This window comes from Hevea brasiliensis, chromosome 9, assembly GCF_030052815.1.
Source record: "Hevea brasiliensis isolate MT/VB/25A 57/8 chromosome 9, ASM3005281v1, whole genome shotgun sequence".
Lineage (NCBI taxonomy): Eukaryota > Viridiplantae > Streptophyta > Magnoliopsida > Malpighiales > Euphorbiaceae > Hevea > Hevea brasiliensis.
In genome coordinates this window covers 27264754-27283585 of record NC_079501.1, presented here as the reverse complement: position 1 = coordinate 27283585, position 18832 = coordinate 27264754, and the positions used below count along the sequence as shown (strand labels likewise).

General features: G+C 30.8%; 2 protein-coding genes across 2 annotated transcripts; one reads left to right on the top strand and one right to left on the bottom strand.

Annotated features, from left to right (window-relative positions):
- The first annotated feature begins 1315 nt into the window (after nucleotides 1-1315).
- On the top strand, nucleotides 1316-8413 carry LOC110645351 (AT-hook motif nuclear-localized protein 1). The gene is made up of 5 exons (XM_021798486.2): nucleotides 1316-2165; nucleotides 5245-5312; nucleotides 6426-6557; nucleotides 7437-7598; nucleotides 7782-8413. Exons 1-5 carry the CDS (start codon nucleotides 1802-1804, stop codon nucleotides 8010-8012), a joined length of 957 nt encoding a protein of 318 aa, XP_021654178.2. The 5' UTR covers nucleotides 1316-1801; the 3' UTR covers nucleotides 8013-8413.
- Nucleotides 8414-12639: 4226 nt separating this feature from the next.
- Nucleotides 12640-16005, bottom strand: LOC110645339 (ATP-dependent Clp protease proteolytic subunit-related protein 2, chloroplastic). Its single transcript, XM_058153599.1, has 9 exons — nucleotides 15841-16005; nucleotides 15646-15689; nucleotides 15471-15543; nucleotides 14740-14860; nucleotides 14213-14350; nucleotides 13999-14115; nucleotides 13497-13565; nucleotides 13302-13397; nucleotides 12640-13001 (listed from the first exon to the last, which is right to left on the bottom strand). The coding sequence occupies exons 1-9, from the start codon at nucleotides 15882-15884 to the stop codon at nucleotides 12864-12866; spliced, it is 840 nt and encodes a 279-aa protein (XP_058009582.1). The 5' UTR covers nucleotides 15885-16005; the 3' UTR covers nucleotides 12640-12863.
- Nucleotides 16006-18832: the final 2827 nt, after the last annotated feature.

The following is an 18832-nucleotide window of genomic DNA, read 5'->3' as shown; positions in this document are numbered from 1 at the left end:
TTAAACAAATTATTATTTATTGAGCAATGATATTTGATAAATGCTTTTTTTTTTTAATTTTAAAAAATATAAGTAATGATGGGATTTTGAATTCAAAGGTTTTTTTTTTTAATTTATATATTTTAAAATTTATTTTTTTTATAATTAAAGAGTATAAAATTCTCTCTCATTATATAATTCATTTATTATTTAATAAAAAAGTTTATTTATTATTAGATCAATTATTAAATTTTTATTAAATAAAAAAGACATAATTTCTTTCAATGATGAATTATTATATTTTTAACCTATAAAAGTTTCTTCAGAAAGATATATTCACACATAATTAATTAACTAAGTTTTTTTAGCATTATAATTAGAGTTATAATTCAGAAAAATATTTTATAATTCAGAAAAATATTTTTTTTAAATATATTAATTAAAAAATAAATTGAAATGAAATCTGATAGATTTTACTCATAAAAGTACTAAAATAGTAAAATATTTTTTTTAAAAAAACTAATTTTAATTTTTCAATCTGAATGCCAAATGGGCTTGCTGTGAAATCAATAATGTCTAGATCACTCTGGTTGTATTAGCAAATGGTTCCAACTCATATCTATTATAATTTGGTTCATCAGTTGGAATCAACAGAAGAAGAAAATGAAAAAAAAGGAAGATTCTTAACAGCCTGAATGGGCAATGGATATGTCACATTACACTTCATCTTAAACAAGGCAATCCCCTGGCTTTGCTTTCCTTTCCTTTCCATTTTGCAAGATTAGTTCACTACATGGTGGAAATGATTATTATTTGAGAAAAAAAAATCATAATTATTTATATTTAATATATATATTTTTTTATATAATTATAAAATTATTTTGGTTGGATCACATAATGGTTGCCAAGGCCCCATTAAAAAAGGTCATGCTAACATAGTTTTTACTTGCCATTCACTCAAATAATTTTTTTTTTTTTAAAAAAAGAGAAAACTATAATTAATATGATGACAATAATACCACTTTGTCCACTTTCTTTTTTTATAAAAAAAGAAAAAATTAGAGAAAGAGTAAGCATAGAAAATCCTCCCCCACTTTCAATATTATTTAATGCAATATTTTCATCAGATTCCTACCAAATATCAATATTTTAAAAATAAAATATGTGAGAAATCATTACAAAAATATTCATCAATTTCTACTTTTAATATTCTATTTATTTTTTATTTATATAATTTTTTGAGCATTATTTCTCTAATTTTTTAATCTCTTTTTTCAGACAGACTTAACCCAAATTAGCTCAACAACAAAGATAAAAACAAAATAAACTTTCTTTATTATCTCAAAACCATTTTTCCAATTCAAATCCACAATTTCAAAAATCAAAATTCACTATCTGCACAAATCATATCTTTCTCTTCACAATCTCTCTTCCTTCTTCAAAAATAAAAATAAAAACCCAATTTTTTTTTTTTTTTAAATCTTTTTCTGAAAACATTGGTTAGGCTCTGTTTCTGCTAGTTTCAGCTCTCTAATCTCTAAAATTAAGCTAAAGCTTTGAGTTTTTGCAGATTAAATCTCACTGTAAGACTCCTCATCTAGTCCCTACTTAGCTTTTCAAAACTCAAAGCTTTCAATTTTTTTTTCCTTCCTTTTCTGGGTTTTAAATTTTAAGCTTGTTTTAGTTACAGTATTTTGATTTTTCATGTTTATTTTTTTTTAAAAAAAATTGAACTTTGTTTTTAGATGATTTTGAGCTGAAAATCAAAATGGGTTTTTAGTAAAATCTTTAAAAAGAAAAATAAAATCCATAGGGTTTAAGCATGGAAGCAAGAGAAACTGTGAGTAGTAGCAGTGTAGGTGGGGTTACAGTGGTGGGATCCGATGTGCCATCGGACTATCAAATCGCTCCGAGGTCTGCCGACAACCCTGGCTCCGCCCCTGGATCAGCTCCGCCTCCGCCACCGGCGGTGGTTCATCCGCCATCAACGGCGGCGTCGATGCCTTTGAAGAAGAAGCGAGGAAGGCCAAGAAAGTATGGTCCTGATGGCAGCGTCACGATGGCGTTGTCTCCAAAGCCGATATCCTCGGCAGCTCCGGCACTGCCTCCGGTGATCGATTTCTCTGCTGAGAAACAAAGGAAAATAAAGCCGGTGAGCAAGGCCAAGTACGTGCTGGAGAATTTAGGTAAGAGAATAATTTTATAGACACCCTTTTGAGCTTAGGTGGTTTTTATGCTTGCTCTGTGATTAATTGTGGGATTTTTGGTGTTTAAATCGTTGGTTTTGTATTGTTTCCATGTTAAAATTGGATGGTTTGAGTACGGTTTTTATGATGTGGGACCTGTGATATGATGCCTCAATTGAGATCTGTGTCTGGGTTTGTGGGTGGTGGGTTTGGAAAGATAGTGAGGTATGTGGGTAGGTGTGAAAACGAGGGAATCTTCCTATTGTAAGATGTCATTTGGCCTTTCTGTCCCATTTTGGGAAGAGAATTTGTGGAAGGGGTAGTATTTATGGGGTACCTGCTAGTGATAAAGTCTGGTAAAAGTTTGCTGTGTCATGGTGAACAGAATCGGACTATTGAGAGATGTCATCAACTGGCAGGCTCATATGCCGCATAAGGGGAAAGGAGGAAGTTGTTTCTATGATTTGTTGACATTTACTGCTTCTGTGTATTATGTCGTGTTTTCTAGATTTTTTTCCTTGTTGGTCTTGATATTCTTGTTTCTTCTGTAGTCTGATTCTTTTTTCTGCCAAGTGGGTCTTGATGTGTGCATATCTGGAATTATGGTTTTGACTTGTCATATTTTCCATCTCTTTTGATGCTGGGTACTTGGTCGCCTTTCTGAGTTCACGTTGTTTTACCATTTTTCAAGGTGAAGTAGAAAAATCAATTCAATATCCAGCTAGCTGCATGAGTGTCACATGGAAATGAAAAACTTTACCTTTCTATGATTAATAAAGAACATAATATTCATAATCTGGATTAGTCTTGCTTTGTTGAGTTATTTGTATGACTCTTATATTTCCACTTTTGTCAGGTTGGGCATTTGGCCTGTTTCTGAAATAAAAGTTTATAGCTGATATGAAGAATACAAGGATAGATCTGATAAGCATGTAGCTTCTCAGTTCTTTATCTTTACAGCTTTTACTATTCAAATTGTAAATACCACAAAACACATTGCCATCTATTTCCAACGCAGTTGTATTTTACAAGATGTCCAGTATTTTATTATCAAAAGGGATTTCAATTAGGGCTGCATAATTTGTGATTAGTCAATTTTCTTTTCCTTTTTCATTTTTGATTATGGATACAGTGTGCTCATCATGAAAACCAAAAAGAAGAAATTAATGTGCATTTTTAAATTGAAGATTTCTTTGTCACATGTGACTTGTGGGTACTATCCTTCTTCTTGTTTGGATTGGTGTGGAGTGGTTAGTGAGGGAGTGACTTGGTTTCTATAAGGTTTTCTAGACATTGCTCATCACTTATTAAGTGAAAAGGGTTTGATTGAAATGATTATTATTCCCTATAGTTCTTGTTTAATGTTTTGGTAGTTCTATCATTCCACAAAACAAAATCTGAATTTGAACTATATAGGTTGCCTGCAGTAGGCAGTCTAAGCCCCTAAAGAATATGTCTTCTTATCCCTGTTACATTTGATGCTTTAATTCTGGCCTGTAATATTTTTCTCTTTTGAGGTAGTGATGCTGAATGCTCTTGATACATGAAGTTGAGATTCCACTTACGGATAATCTGGTAGCTTGGCCTAGGTACATTATTATTGTCAATTGCAGCATAATATACAGAGTTTCCCTAGCTATGAGTAGGGCTTAGGAAAATAACATTGTGGGTACTGCCAGTGGCAGACCATGTCTAATTGGCAAGGGCTTGCCCATTGCATGAGAAGGTTTGAAGTCTTCACTGATTGCTATGAGGAAGGCTTTATCTTCGTTACTCTTGATTTCAACACAATGATTCAAGTCATCTTGATTACTTTGTAGATTTTAAATTGTCATTTGTGTTGTTTTCCCTCTGTATTGTAACTATTTGCCATCTCATTTCTTTCATTTTGAATATCACAACTCCATATCATAAAGCCCTTACACAGACACTTTCGTCAAGTTATTTATGCCTTTGGTACATTTGTATATCATGCAACAATAAGAAGGAATATATGTGAATAAAGGCTTTTGTTTCTAAAGAAATTAAGGCCTTTGAGTAATTGTCTCACTTCTAATTAATTATGTCTTCATAGGGTTTTAACTGGAAGTTAATCAGCATTATTCAACTTCCTTGTATGAATTATTAATGCCAATACTTCACAAGTTATTAAATAATTCTTAGTTTTTGAATTTCATTTATGTATTTGCTTTTCTTTGGAAGTTGGGAGAGGCATGTTGGATAAATTCTGTCTTCATTTTTTTTAATGTATTCCAACACTTCCCTCCTCTTGTATGCTCTCATTAGGTTCTAGCTGCAATGATTTGCTTACCAGATGTACTTGATTGTTTAAATCACTTGATTCTCGCTAAAGATGAGGAACTCAAAAGTTCTCTCTATTTCTCTCCCAAGTTCTGATGCTGAATCTCTACCCTTTCTGAATATGACTATTTTAGGATACTTCAACCATTATTTTTCTAATTTCACCCTCAGGAGAAAGGCTATGGCCTTCCCCTTCCTGGAATGACATGAAGCTAGGTTTTTTTTTTTTTTTTTTAAATAATTTAATTCTTGATTTGCTTCTTCTTCAACTTTTTTTTTTCCTATCTTAAATGATATCTGTTTATTCTTTCTCCCATTCCAAAACTTGCCATCTTTATTCCATCTTCCAATTTATCCGTATCTCATCTCATTTTTATAGATAACCTTCCTTCAAGATGCTATGTGATAACAATATTGTGTTTTCAAGTAAAAGTTAAAAGATTAGGTGTTAAATTATAACTACCTTATGCTTTCTTTTGTTGGATGTTATTATTGTCTTTGCTTGTAGAGTCACATACAGGATGTATAGGTGATCGACTGGTAAACGATGATTATTTTATTGATTTGTCGTATCAGTTAGTGAGCTTAAGTCCATATTATACCATTTTTCATATGATTTAGGCAAATGAAAGTTGACAGTTCAATCTATGGTATTTTGAAATTTCTCCAATTCTCTGCATTATTTTCATTTTTCCTTTGTGGTGCATTTTGCATTTTTGACAAATACATGAAATTAGAATTTCCATATCACTGATCTTGTTGTGATTTCCTCTTGTAGGTGAATGGGTTGCATGCTCTGTTGGTGCTAATTTTACTCCCCATATCATAACTGTTAATGCTGGCGAGGTACATGTTGAACATAATTGGTGTACTTTCGCAGCTATGCCTTGTACTGTTAAGATAATTTTTTTTTCTTGTCATATTTGTTGCTTTAAATGCAACATATTATGAATTTCATGCTGAATTATAGATGAGTAACTGTGAATTAGAAGGGTTTTGACCCTTTATTTTTTATCTTTCTCATGGACTGATATTTTGTGATTTCCATTGAAACTTTGACCAATATATGAGTATCGAGAGGGGATAGATATAAAATTCCACTAACATTTTTTTTAACCGAAAATCTTTCAATATTTATATTTTTCATAATTTGTCACGACATATTGTAGACTTATCTCGATATTTTCATTTTGTCTAGAGTTGCAAAGCATAGATGGTTAGGCTTGAAAGTTGAAACTGAGCCTTTCACGTGAATAAACCGAGAGTGACAGCCACTCAGTCACTGTTGGGTTAAAAGTAATATACGGATTTAAAATTATAAATTGTAATCATAGAAAATAAATTGACAACTGAACAAAATTTAGAACCGTTAAATATAGTTTTTTATTTTAAATTAGAGTAAATTACTAACATTTAAATTTATTTTGAATTGATATTATATGCTTGTACATATTTATATTTTTGTGGTATTTTGATAAATTAAATATCCTTTATAACTGATTTAAATTTTATCTGTTTAATATTTATATGTTATATGTTTATTATTTAATCATTTTCTTTATAAGATTTAAAAAAATAAAAGAAATGAATAAATAGATCAATTAATAATTTTATCTTTTAAAAAAATTTATATAAATTTTCATTATGGAATTCAATATTGATAATTCTTTTATTTCTTTGGATATTAATAATATTTCCAACGATACTAATGATATTTCCACCAATATTACGATACATCCATACTTTTCAGAAGTTGATATTTATATCGATATCAATATTAAAGTCCTTGAACTTTGTTGAAGGGTGTATAAAAACTTTTGTTGGTGTGATTTGAATTTTTCACGGTAATGGCTGCAAATTTTATTTTCTTTTGATTCTTCAATATTCAATGCTATTTTTTTCTTTGTTTTAAGGGTTTCCTGGTTGGCTTACCATAAATGGAATTCTATGATTATTTAGGATGTTACAATGAAGATCATATCATTTTCTCAACAAGGACCTCGAGCTATATGCATTCTCTCTGCAAATGGTGTGATCTCAAGTGTTACACTTCGTCAGCCTGATTCCTCTGGGGGCACACTAACATATGAGGTGATGCATTTTTATCCTTCCTCATATAATATTTTATTTTCCCCTCGTGTTGTAGTTGAGCTTCTTGGTGCCAATTGCATGGTTCTCACTCATACTACTTTTTTAACATCTCCCATGCATGTTTTTCATGTTAAACCCACCATTTAGGCATTTTTCACATTCATGAACTTCCAACTTTATTTTAGGAGACTTTTTCATATATATATATATATATATATATATATATATATAGAGAGAGAGAGAGAGAGAGAGAGAGAGAGAGAGAGAGAGATGAGGAGGCCTCTCTTCTACAGCTTCTTGTAAACTTGGGTTCTGTCACTTGGTACTGGAATGCTGGTTCAGTTCACTTAAACTTTGTTTTTATTTGAACATTTTAAATTCTTAAACATTGAACAAACCATTGACATGGAGTCAAAACATGTTGCAATATGCAACATTGAAGTCCTATATGGAAAATTTTGGTTTGCTGGTGACATATCAATGGCACACATTTATTTTTCAGATCAGGTTGGAATGTTTTTCTGTTCTGGTTAACAAGCAATAACATTCCAAACTTCATCTTAGTTATCATTCTTACAATTCTGAATGGCTATCTGGATGACATCATTAATTGTTCAAATGACAATTATTTGCAATTTGCAATTGTGGTTGAATGAAGTTGTTGAGATGAGAGGACAACATCATCTGGGTGTAGGGAATGAAAATTTGATTAGTGCATTTGTCACTCATGAAGCTAGCCTAGAACTAGAAGGATTGTGTTCACAATAATTATTGGCTAATTATCTCATCCAAGGGCATGATATTGCTTGGAATATCTTATTCCCTGATATAACCATAATCAGTGAAAATCCAAATCTCCTTCCTTTGGCTTTCTTCCAGGGTCGTTTTGAGATACTGTCTTTATCTGGTTCGTTCATGCCAACTGAAAGTGGAGGAACTCGGAGTCGATCTGGTGGGATGAGTGTGTCATTGGCAAGTCCAGATGGACGTGTTGTAGGTGGTGGAGTTGCAGGTCTGTTGGTAGCTGCAAGTCCTGTGCAGGTTTGTCTTGTCAAGATGCATCATCTTCTTCTCTATTTTTCTCTCCATTCAACCCATTGGAATCTAAACTGTGGAAGAAAATATTCTGTTTAAAATGACTATTGCTGTGGATGGTTTCTTCAGAATGCAAGGACACAAGAATTCTGATACGTTTTTCCTCTGCTTTTTTCTATAATTGATCAGGTTGTAGTAGGCAGTTTTCTGGCAGGGAACCAGCATGAGCAGAAACCAAAGAAGCAGAAACCTGACTCAATATCAACTGTCGTCTCACCAACTGTTGCTGTTCCTATTTCTACTGCTGATCCGAAACCAAACCTTTCATCTCCAACATTCCGTGGAGATAATTGGTCTCCTTTGCCATCAGACTCGAAAAATAAGCCAACTGACATTAATGTGTCTTTGCCAGCAGGTTAACCTGATTCACCTTATCGGTGCATTAATCGGTTGGTCACTGACGACAAGGCTATCAAATTCCACTCGTAGAAACTCACCTTCATGTATTGTCTGTAGAACCTATTGAAAATGTCAGTACTGGCACTTTTATTTTACCCTCTTTGTTTTCGGGTAGATTTTTAGTTAGCCACTTAGGTAGGCTCTTGCTGCTGTTGTGTCATGTAGAATATTTGATGTAATTCACATTTCACGCCTAGAGTTACCTTGAGAGTTGTGGATTGTGTCTGAAAAATGTTCTAACATTTCTTCTTTTTTGCATTATTTTCTACTTTCCTATTTGTAGGATCCTTTCTGGGGTTCTAATTTGAGAGAATTTTTGTTTTCTGATCATTTCAGTTATGTTAATTTCTTCTTTGGTTAAATGGTTACAAACTCTGTAAGTGATGTTCTTCCTTCGTTGAATGTCCTTGCAGAATAAAACTCTGTTTCTTGCTTGATTGTAATTTTCACTTGACAGGAGCAGAGATAATCAATAATATAGTTACACCAGGTTACTTCTCTCTACTATTTTAAATTTGCTGTGCTAAAACCAATTTTCAATGCCCAGAAACAAAAGCAAAGCTGCAAAAATAGTTTGCTTAATCAGAAAAATTACTTGCATTCAAAGAATATTGGGACCAAGTCACTGTCGTTGCTTGCAGCAGCCCAATTCTTTAACTATTTTCCCCCTTTTTCTTTTAAATATTATTTTAACGGCTGAGTGTATTGTACATTACAATCTTGTATTTTATTATTATTATTTTTTATGAATGGGAAAAATATTATTTATGCCAAAATAGACGTATAACTTGTAAGCATTCTATGATAATCACCATCGAAGTGTCAGTTTCTAATCCTATCAAATATTTTACAGTTATTCAAAACTTTTAAAAAACGAAAAAATCAATTGACTTAGCTATTAGATAAAATTGATAATATATATATTAAGTGTTCGATAAAATTGTTTAGCTATTGTGAGCGTGTGAAATGATTAATAAATATATGTATGTTATATAAATATATAATTATTAATTTATTATATAATATAATTTATTTTATTATTTAAATAAATATATAACTTTTTGTTAATTATACTATATTTATTTTATTATTAAAATAAATAAATAAATAATAAATAATATAAGAAAATATGAGTAATATATACTTTCTAATAATATATAAATATATTACAAGAAAGGGCAAAGTAATCCTTTTATCTTGAAACAGTAACAATTGATCGAGAGCGATTTTAATTTAATAACTTTTTGAAATGTAACAATTCAAGGGGTGTATTAGCTAAACAATAGCTATTTTGTTCAATATTTTCACTAAGAGCCTGTTTGATTTAACTGTTGAATACAGGTGATAGCTATTACTATTAACTGATAGCTAATAGCTGATAATTGATGATAGCTTATTTATATTAAATATTTGGTAAAACTATATTTAGTTGTTGCTGTTGATTTGTGAAATGACTAATAAGAGTATATATCATATAATTTATTTTATTATTTAAATAAATATAAAATTATAAATTTATTATATTATATTATTTATTTTATTATTAAATTAATTATATAATTATTAAATTAATATATTATATCATTTATTATATTATTAAATAAATATATAATTATTAATCTATCGTATAATATCATTTATTTTATTATTGAAATTAGAAAATAATTATTTAAAAAAAATTAAATAACTTTAAAAATATAGATAAAATAATAAAATAATTATTATTGTTAATAAAAAAATTTATAATTAATTTTAAGTATTTAGATATAAATAAATATTTTATATTTTATCTTATTAATAAAAAAATATTTTAAAATACGTTAATTAAAATGTTAAAATTATAAATAAAAAAGATAAAAGTATTAATAATATTAATTTTCAAGTTAAATACAAAAGGATAATATGGTCAAAATAAAAAATAAAACCAAATTAGCTATCAGCTGATAAGAAACATGTCTAAAAATAGAGCTGATACAAATTGCAGCTGATGATTACCATATCAGTTACCCATAAGCTATCAGCTTTATATTTTTAAATTTGCTAAACACTCCAGTTTACCTGTTTGGGTGTCTGTCAACTATCAGCTACACCCAACAGGTGAACCAAACATTCCCTAAATGGTTGTGGAGTAGCTATTGGATATAAAACCTCCATTAACTACTCCAAACCTCTAATTCAAATACCACCCTAATTTAATTAACAAAAATAAAATATCTCATTCATTATTATTAAGATATTAAAAACACTCTAAAATTATTTAAATATATACTCTTTAGAATTCTAAAATCCAAGAAATTTGAAAGTAGAAGCTCCCTGTACCAGGTAAAGGAGGAGAGGCATGCTGTTTCATGTTTTAATTACTAATTTCTAGGTCAATGAAAGGAATCTGTTTGCTACCCCACATATATAAGCATGTTTTGTCATCAATATTATTTTGAATGTTTAATGCTAGTGCAAGGAAATTCCCCAAACTCTATTATTCATTTTAACAGGGAAATTAATAAAAAATAAACAAAGAAATTAAGAACCTTTATTCACAAGCCAATTAATATTCAATTATAAACTTCTTTCCTCTTTTTAAATAAAAAAAAAAAAGAATATACTTCATATATTGCAGTAACTTTTGAAATAACATTTAATATCTTGACTATAGTTAATGGCATAATGTGTTTATATTAGAGATTGAAAAAGTAATTTATGAAAAGTTATCCATATGAAAAGTTACCGATCTTAGTTTTTAAAAGTTAAAAGAGCCGTTTAACTAGAATCAATAAGATGATACTGCTATTTTTACATTTAATAATTAATTTAACAATAATTTTTACCGAGCACTTCCTTTAAATCACTTTATAAACAGTTAACTACTGATAGTTAATGATTAGTAAAATAGTTGATAATTATTAAAACAGTTAATAACTATCAGAACAGCTAATATCTGAAATGATTTTAAAAGTAATTTTTATTTGTCTTTTGTAGCCCATTCGAGATTAAAATAGAGATGAAGAAATTAAATAGTAAATTAACAGTAAGATTGTATTGATGCAAATCTTTTGTGGGCTAATTATAAAATATTCTAGATCCACTAAAAATTAGTGCAAATTACATTATTGCTTATATATTTTTATGACTTTCATATATAATAGATAGATTTTAACTGTTGATTATGATGGATCCATACAGTGATTATAACAAATACATACAGTGATTTTATTTCAAAATTTCTTGAAAGAAGGAACACGTACTACAAGTAGAACATAAACACGGTAAATGAGTAGCGTAAGCAACAGAATAACAGAAATTTCTGGGTATCGTATACCTGGAAGTTTACATTACTTGATAGAACAGAATAAACCCATTTTCTATTGTTTATTTTAGTATTATATAATAATATACTTCACACAATACTTTCTGAGGATGTAATCTTCAGTGCTCTTCCTCATCAGCTGCCACATCATCCTAGCTAGGTAGCTAGATATATAAAATGGAAATTGGAATCCATAACAAGCCAATAAAAAATACACACCAGCATAAAAGCGTCAATATCATCCACCTTTTTTTTTTGGGTTTTAATTCTCGACATGAAGCTTATTGTGTTGTTGATTCTGTCTTTGGCTGCTACTTTGGTCCTCAATTTTTCTTCCTCTCTTTTCTTTTTTTCAATGCTCAACACCATAATCTTGGCTGTCATTGTTGGAAGTTATGGACCATCTGTGGAAGAAGGTGATGGGGTTTGGTATTCTTTCCAGTCTTCATATGATGATCATAGTAATGATAGTTGCAGCGAAGACGACGACGATGATAGTAAAGAAAACTATTTTTCTGATGGCTACGATGAAGATGATGATGACAGTGGTGGCGATGGTGAAATTGGTTGGGAAGATGATGATGGAGTTGATGATAATTTGCGGAGAAGAATTGAAGATTTCATTTCCAAGGTTAACAAAGGATGGAGGGAAGAATGGCTAAGGGAAAATCTTCACAATTAATTATCAGACGATGATTATTGGCTATTGGCTAATACATATTTCTCCACATGCACGTAAATATCCTTAATGAGTTCTTGTTAATACCCATTTTTGCAGGGGATCTTGTTCTTCAAGCGTCTTTTATTTGGCCTATGCTTTTGTTGATGCGTCCAACTATTAGCGACACTTAAATGAAAATCCCATGGGCAAGCAGTGAAATTAATGTAAGTATATTTCCTTTTTTTTTTTTTTTCATGACTCATATTCTTTACATGTGTTATCATCTACTCAATTTTAAAACAACAATGATTACTGCCAACTACTTGGTCATAAAACCGAAGGCCATCGCTTATTTTGATATTCCACCATCTTACTAGCCCTCTTCGGGGAGTATAAAATGTTCAGGGAGCTGCACTGTAATAGAATGAAAACGCCAAGTGAAGAGGCATGGATTCAAATTATTATATAAAAGTTCCTCTACTGCATTTAAACCCACCGTAGGTCTGGAAGACACGATCGAGTTTTCCTTCACTAACCATGTTGTTTGATAATTTGGTGTTCCAGAAGATCAGAATGTAGGAAAAAAAAAAAAAAACTGGAAATTGGAGCCACTGACCTGTTCCTTCACGACACAAACCTTGGTAATTGATAAGGATCAATGTAACTATAACCCATTTTTAGGCAAACTTCAAAGTATTTAAGTAGCTCTTACTATATGGGAGGTTGCAAAAACAAACAAAACAAAATGCTTCTTCCTTACTGAATAGCCAATTATACAGATAACTAAGAAAATTTCTGCAAGTTCTAATGGTCATAAGCCGATTTGATGAACACGTAAACATAAACACTAACCAAGACCAGCTGATGGATCTCTCGGACGAGCATCAGCATCTACTGGAGGTGGCCTGATTATACGATCAATTAGCCCATATTCAAGCGCCTCCTGAGCATTGAAGCGTTTCATTCTGCTCAAGTCCTTGTTAATCTGCTCATACATAGTAAATATATTCTTACTTTGCCCATATTATGTTATTGAACAATCAAGTGGGTACCACAAAGAATCTTGAGAAACAAGCAATTTAAATGACTTCAAGAAAACCCAAGAAAGAAAGGGAGAGAGATTCATATACACATCATTGTTCTAGTAGCATCTATGATTCACATTTATGTTGAAAAATCCCGATCACTGTTGCTTTTTATGGTAATTAAAAAAAAAGGGTGAAAACCAGTTGATTGAAGGATGCAAATGACAGGACTATAGAGAGTCAAGCATTGACACACTAACCTTCTCAGCAGGTTGTCCTGTTTTCTGAGCCAACTCGTTGTAAAGATAGTCCTTGATCCTAAGAAGCTCATTTGCTTCATTTCGAATGTCATCAGCCTGTGAGCATGTCATATATTTCATATAATTACAAACATGCATGATAGCCTTGGATTGTGGTATAAAGTACAGCTTTTCATAAGATGATGGCATTAGTACCTGACCACGAGCAGCCCCTGCTGGTGATTGTAAAGCAATTCTTGAAAGAGGCATTGCAGAGCGATTTCCCTTCAGCACAGAAGAAGAATCATAAGAGAGTCTCAAGATGGAAATTCAGGTTTCAATCACATTGCAAACAATTTAGCAAAAATTTTAAATAAAATTAGAATGGATAATGCAAAAAAAAATCATCAATACAATACTCTGCTATGAATTGCAAGGGTACAACTAATGAGACTATGATTTCAACATATCACGATTCAATAAATCTACCATGAGATCAACATGGTAAAAATACAGCAGACACTGTCCAGAATGTGGAATAAAGTTATTTACTACCAGTGCCAGTCAACATTTGTTCAAGTAGATGACTTTTATGGGGGCCAATTCCCCAAATTGTGCCACACTTGATTAACATTGAGTTCACAATCTACCTGATTGAGAATAGCAGCCATAATTTCATCCATTCAGATTCCAATAGAAGAAAACATTAGTACATTACCTTTTCCCCAGCAGCAAGAATAAAGCCTGCTAGATTATAGGCAAATCCCACACAGTGGGTACCAACAGGACTTTTTAAGCTCTGCATAGTATCATAGATAGCTAAGGTTGGAGTAAGCTGCAATTGAACAACTTTTATCAGAAACGTGCCATAATATAAGCCACAAAATGGACATATATTCTGTCAAATAAGACTTTACTTATAAGGAACTCACGTCTCCACCAGGACCATTAATGTACAAATAGATCCTTTTGGAATCGTCGATAGTGTCAAGGTACAACATTGTTGCCAATATTTGATTGCTAAATTCTTCATCTATATTTTGTCCAATGAAGATCACACGCTCTCGGTACTGCAGCAAATGAAGTAAGTTACTATTGAACATGCATAAAACAAATTTTAATAGCTACAAGGTACTTCATAAAGAAAACTGCAACCCTCAGAAATAAAAAATCCATAGCGTTGTGCATTCTATCTTTCTTGCAAGGGACATTCAAGAACAAATTTTGAACACCACTATACACACACAATAAAATAACAGAACATAGTTATAGGCAAATTTAGAGGTTTACGTAAGTGTTGGAACAAGTTCAGAGAGCAAGTGAACAAGAGAGTTAAATCATATTATTAAGTTATCGACCGACAGACATCTATAAGTTGTCCAATCCTTGTCATATGCTCTACCCATAGTAATAAACCACTACTACAATCTCTACAAGAAATTAACCTTGATCAACTTACCAGGGCATTCCACAAATCAACCCATTGCCAAGTTCCCTCACCAGGAGTTCTATAGGGCACCCTTGGCGTCCCTATAGGCATCATTCTAACTCCTGCCCTTATTGGTCTATGGTTGCGAGTCCTGCAGGCAAATAAATGTATCACACGCGACACAATAAATACAAAACAAATGCTGAAAGTTGAAGACTTGATTCACATTGAAGTTGCTTGTTATGCAAATTCAACAGATAAAGTGGCAATTTACCCATTGAACTTGTCATCAAAGGGACTCCAATTAACTTTGCAGGAAAATTAGCCCATAAATTTTATTTGGGGAAATTTTGTCCTAATTGAACTGAGCGCATACCTTTGGCCTTTTAGTCAGATTTTGTGATTTGATTGCCCCAAAAATAAAATTTACAGCGCTAATTTGCCCACAAAGTTAATTTTTGGGATGACTTGCCTGCTGATGACAAGTTCAAGGAGCAAATTTCTACTTTATCCATATTCAAACAGACTGATTTAGATTAAACTATAACATATCTTACAACGACAGGGGAAATTAAGTCAAGCGTTCAGTAGGGAAACAATGTTCCTCAGTTTAATAATATCCTATGATAAAATGACGTCTAACAAAGTATTAAAGCCCTGATCTTTATATAATTACATGCAATTATTTAGCCGCGCTAATTATGTTAGTTAATAAAAAATCTAAAACAAATAATAGAAGCAAAATTAAACAATTAAATTACCCGCATTGCAGGCTCTTGTTAACCCTGCCAAATAATTCTGCTGTCAAATTAGGCCTCCCAGTTGCATACAGACCTGATTTCAAATATATATATATATATATATATATAGATTAGATTAAAATAAAATGGAAAAAGATACAGATTTTAGAGGTGAGAATGGGGGAAGTGAGCAGACCTGGAGATTGAAGCCTCAGTCCTGAATATAGCTTGGTTCCACAACTAAAAAGGATAAGAAACACTCATATTTAGAATAAACGAATGAATCCATTATAGTTAGGATACCTGAAATTAAAGTAATTTCGACAAAAACGTCCATATGAATATAAATATAGGGAATATGATATATGAATTAGGGTAGAAAGAGAGGAACCTGAGAGAAGGTTGGTTGAGGTTTGTATTAAGAGAGAACGCCATTTTCAACCTGAAAGAGAATTTGTTGGTTTGAAGAAGATGAAGTTCCGCTCTGGAACCAAAACACCAGTGAAGGTTTTGCGATGAATTTGATGGCTAGATTTGAGGGGAGGGGACCGATCGCATGGTGCCTGTATTATCATAAATTTTCATCTTGAAGTTATGCTGGCCGCTGATCTAGCCATCACATTAGATGAATTATTTTTCCTTCCAATTTATTTAAAATACAATGGTTCTGTACAATTGTGTCTTCTGTAAAAATAAATAAATAAAATTAAATAAAATTTATTTATTTGTAAAATATATAGCCTATACTCAAATAATGTTTGATATATCTAAAAAAAATTATGTTTGATAAACAAAAATCCATCCACCTTAAAAAAATTATGTTTGATCGGCTAAAATGCAATATAATTAATTTTTTTTTAAATATATATAAATTAAGTGACTAATAATACAACATATAAGGAGAAAAATAATATTTAACGGTCACTTTTTAAAAAAAATTAAATATTTAAAAGAAATATAAATTAAATTTTTATTTATTTTACCATATTCTTTTAGAATGAATTATATCAGCCACTCAATTTTAATTTAATAAAATAAAATTACTCAATTTTATTTTGTTTAAACAAAAAATTTCTTTTAATTTGCAATAGTATGCTTTCAAGTTAGTTTTTAAAGAAATAACACTAAATTAATATTTAATCAAAATAAATCTATAGATTATTATTTAATATTTTATTTTTTATACAAAAACTAAAATATTAATAAAAAAATCATATAATAATAAAATATTATTTTAAAATTTATTATTATTATTTTTTTAAATGTTACAAATTAAATTTTAATTAATAATAAATAACATAAATATAAGTAACAATTTTATTAATAAATTTAGTTAAAAGAAAATAATTTTATTGATAATAATTATTAATTAATTTTATCATAAAAATTAAAAAAAAAAAAGAGAAAAAGGATAGTAAAACAGTAATTTTAATTTTTTAACTAAAAAATTTTTATTGCACATTAAAGGGACTTTTCTTTAAATAAAAATTAACGTTGAGAGATTTTATTTTAGTAAATTGAAGTTGAGTCTCTTTGATGAAATAATAACTTAAATAGAGAGGTGATTGATGCAATTTATTGTTAGAGTCGCTGCTTAACAATCAAGTTTTGAATTCAAAATTCAGTGAAAATTAATTATACGAAAAAAAAAAAAAAAAGTGATCGGCAAATATAGTAGTCATTCAAAATTAATAAATACTTCTTTCTTATTTTATGAAGAATAATCCCAAAAAAGAACTAATATACTCTTATATTAATTTTTTTGTGTTTTTAAATAATTAAATTATATTTGATTTTAAAGTAATAAGAATTATTAATAAAATATCAAAGCATAATTAATTTGTAATTATTATTTTTAAGTTTGTCTAGTATGCAACTAGGACAACCTTTGCCCTTTTCTAGTGTACTTCCATTCCGAACTAAAGAATATTAGGAATTGTTTACTTCTTGAAAAAATCTCTGTTTTTCATTTTTTATTTTTAAGAAAACATCAATTCTAATTTTTTTATGAAAAATTTAAAAAAATAAAAAAAAATTATATCTTTCATAATTAAACCCCCCAAAAACACACTAGACATGATTTACACGGTGATAAATCATATGCACATAGAAAAATAGCCAAAACCATCTTCACCCTAATGCATCTTGAAGCACCACCCTTTATCACTACAAAGCAATTGCAATATTCAATTGGCCAAGGATAGCATCCGAATTGTTGAGCTTGCCATGAATCATTCGATTCTCATCCTTCAAATGAAAAAGCTCCCCCCTTTGATATCATCCATTAACCGATGGTTCCACCTGTGCCTTCTTTATTTGGCTATTCCCACTTAAGTTGAAGTTGAATTTGCATGTAAACAATTCTGCTGGAATGCGCCACCCAAGAAACGTTCCACACTTTGCTATTCTTGCGGACGAGAATTTGGGTTGTCCTTGGACTTTGAAATTTTTAACCCAACTCTTGTATCACACTCATAATTCACATAAAGATGGTGAAAAAAATTTATCGATACCTATTTCATGCAAAACTCAATATATATATATATATATATATATATATATATATATATATATATATATATATATATTCCTCATTGAATCTAGTTTTTGATTACTTTAAAAAAAAAATAAAGAAGTAATAATCACAATCTCTCTCTTGATTTAAGAGAGAGAATGTTTCTCTCATTTAGGTTTTCTCGTTCTTGTTCCCTTGGATCGTCATTCTCATTTAGTTTTGGGCTTTCGACCTGACTTGCGAGACCGCCCTTCTACAGCTAGGTTAGGATGTATATAGTTTATTATTTCTTTTTTTTTAGATGGATTGCATGCAAGCTGATCTTCAACGAAAGGGCATCTATAGCAATGCTTGTGTGCTGGTTTTGATGAAAGTGATGGTAATGGTCAATTACAGTTTGGAGGCCACTAGTTGGTGTATGGTCTCTTGGGTCTGGGGGTTGGTTCTGAGCAGCGAGAGGGTCTCCCTTGCGTCTAGTTGATTTCGCATTTCTAGGATCTACTTCTACACCACGGTTGGGATGGTCTTCCAAATGGCTTTGAGTGCCACAGAGCTCTGCGGCCACCCTCTCTTGCTGGTGTAAATCTGGGCTTTGTGTTATGCTAACAAACTTAGAAGTTTGCTTTGTTGTGAATGAATAGTAGTGCTTGATTGGGCGATTTTGGTTGCTCCTTGGTTGTTGGCGATGTGTTGGCTTCGATCTTAGTCCAGCTCCTCTAGTGGTGGCAAGCTATGATGGTGAACAATGGCAGATGTTCTGTTTAAGTAGTCCCTCCTGTATTCCTAGGATTTCTAAGATGGGATTAGGTTTGATTTGAAGATCTGTTTTTTTTTTTTTTTTTTTAGGTCTTTGGTTGGTTCGGTTAGA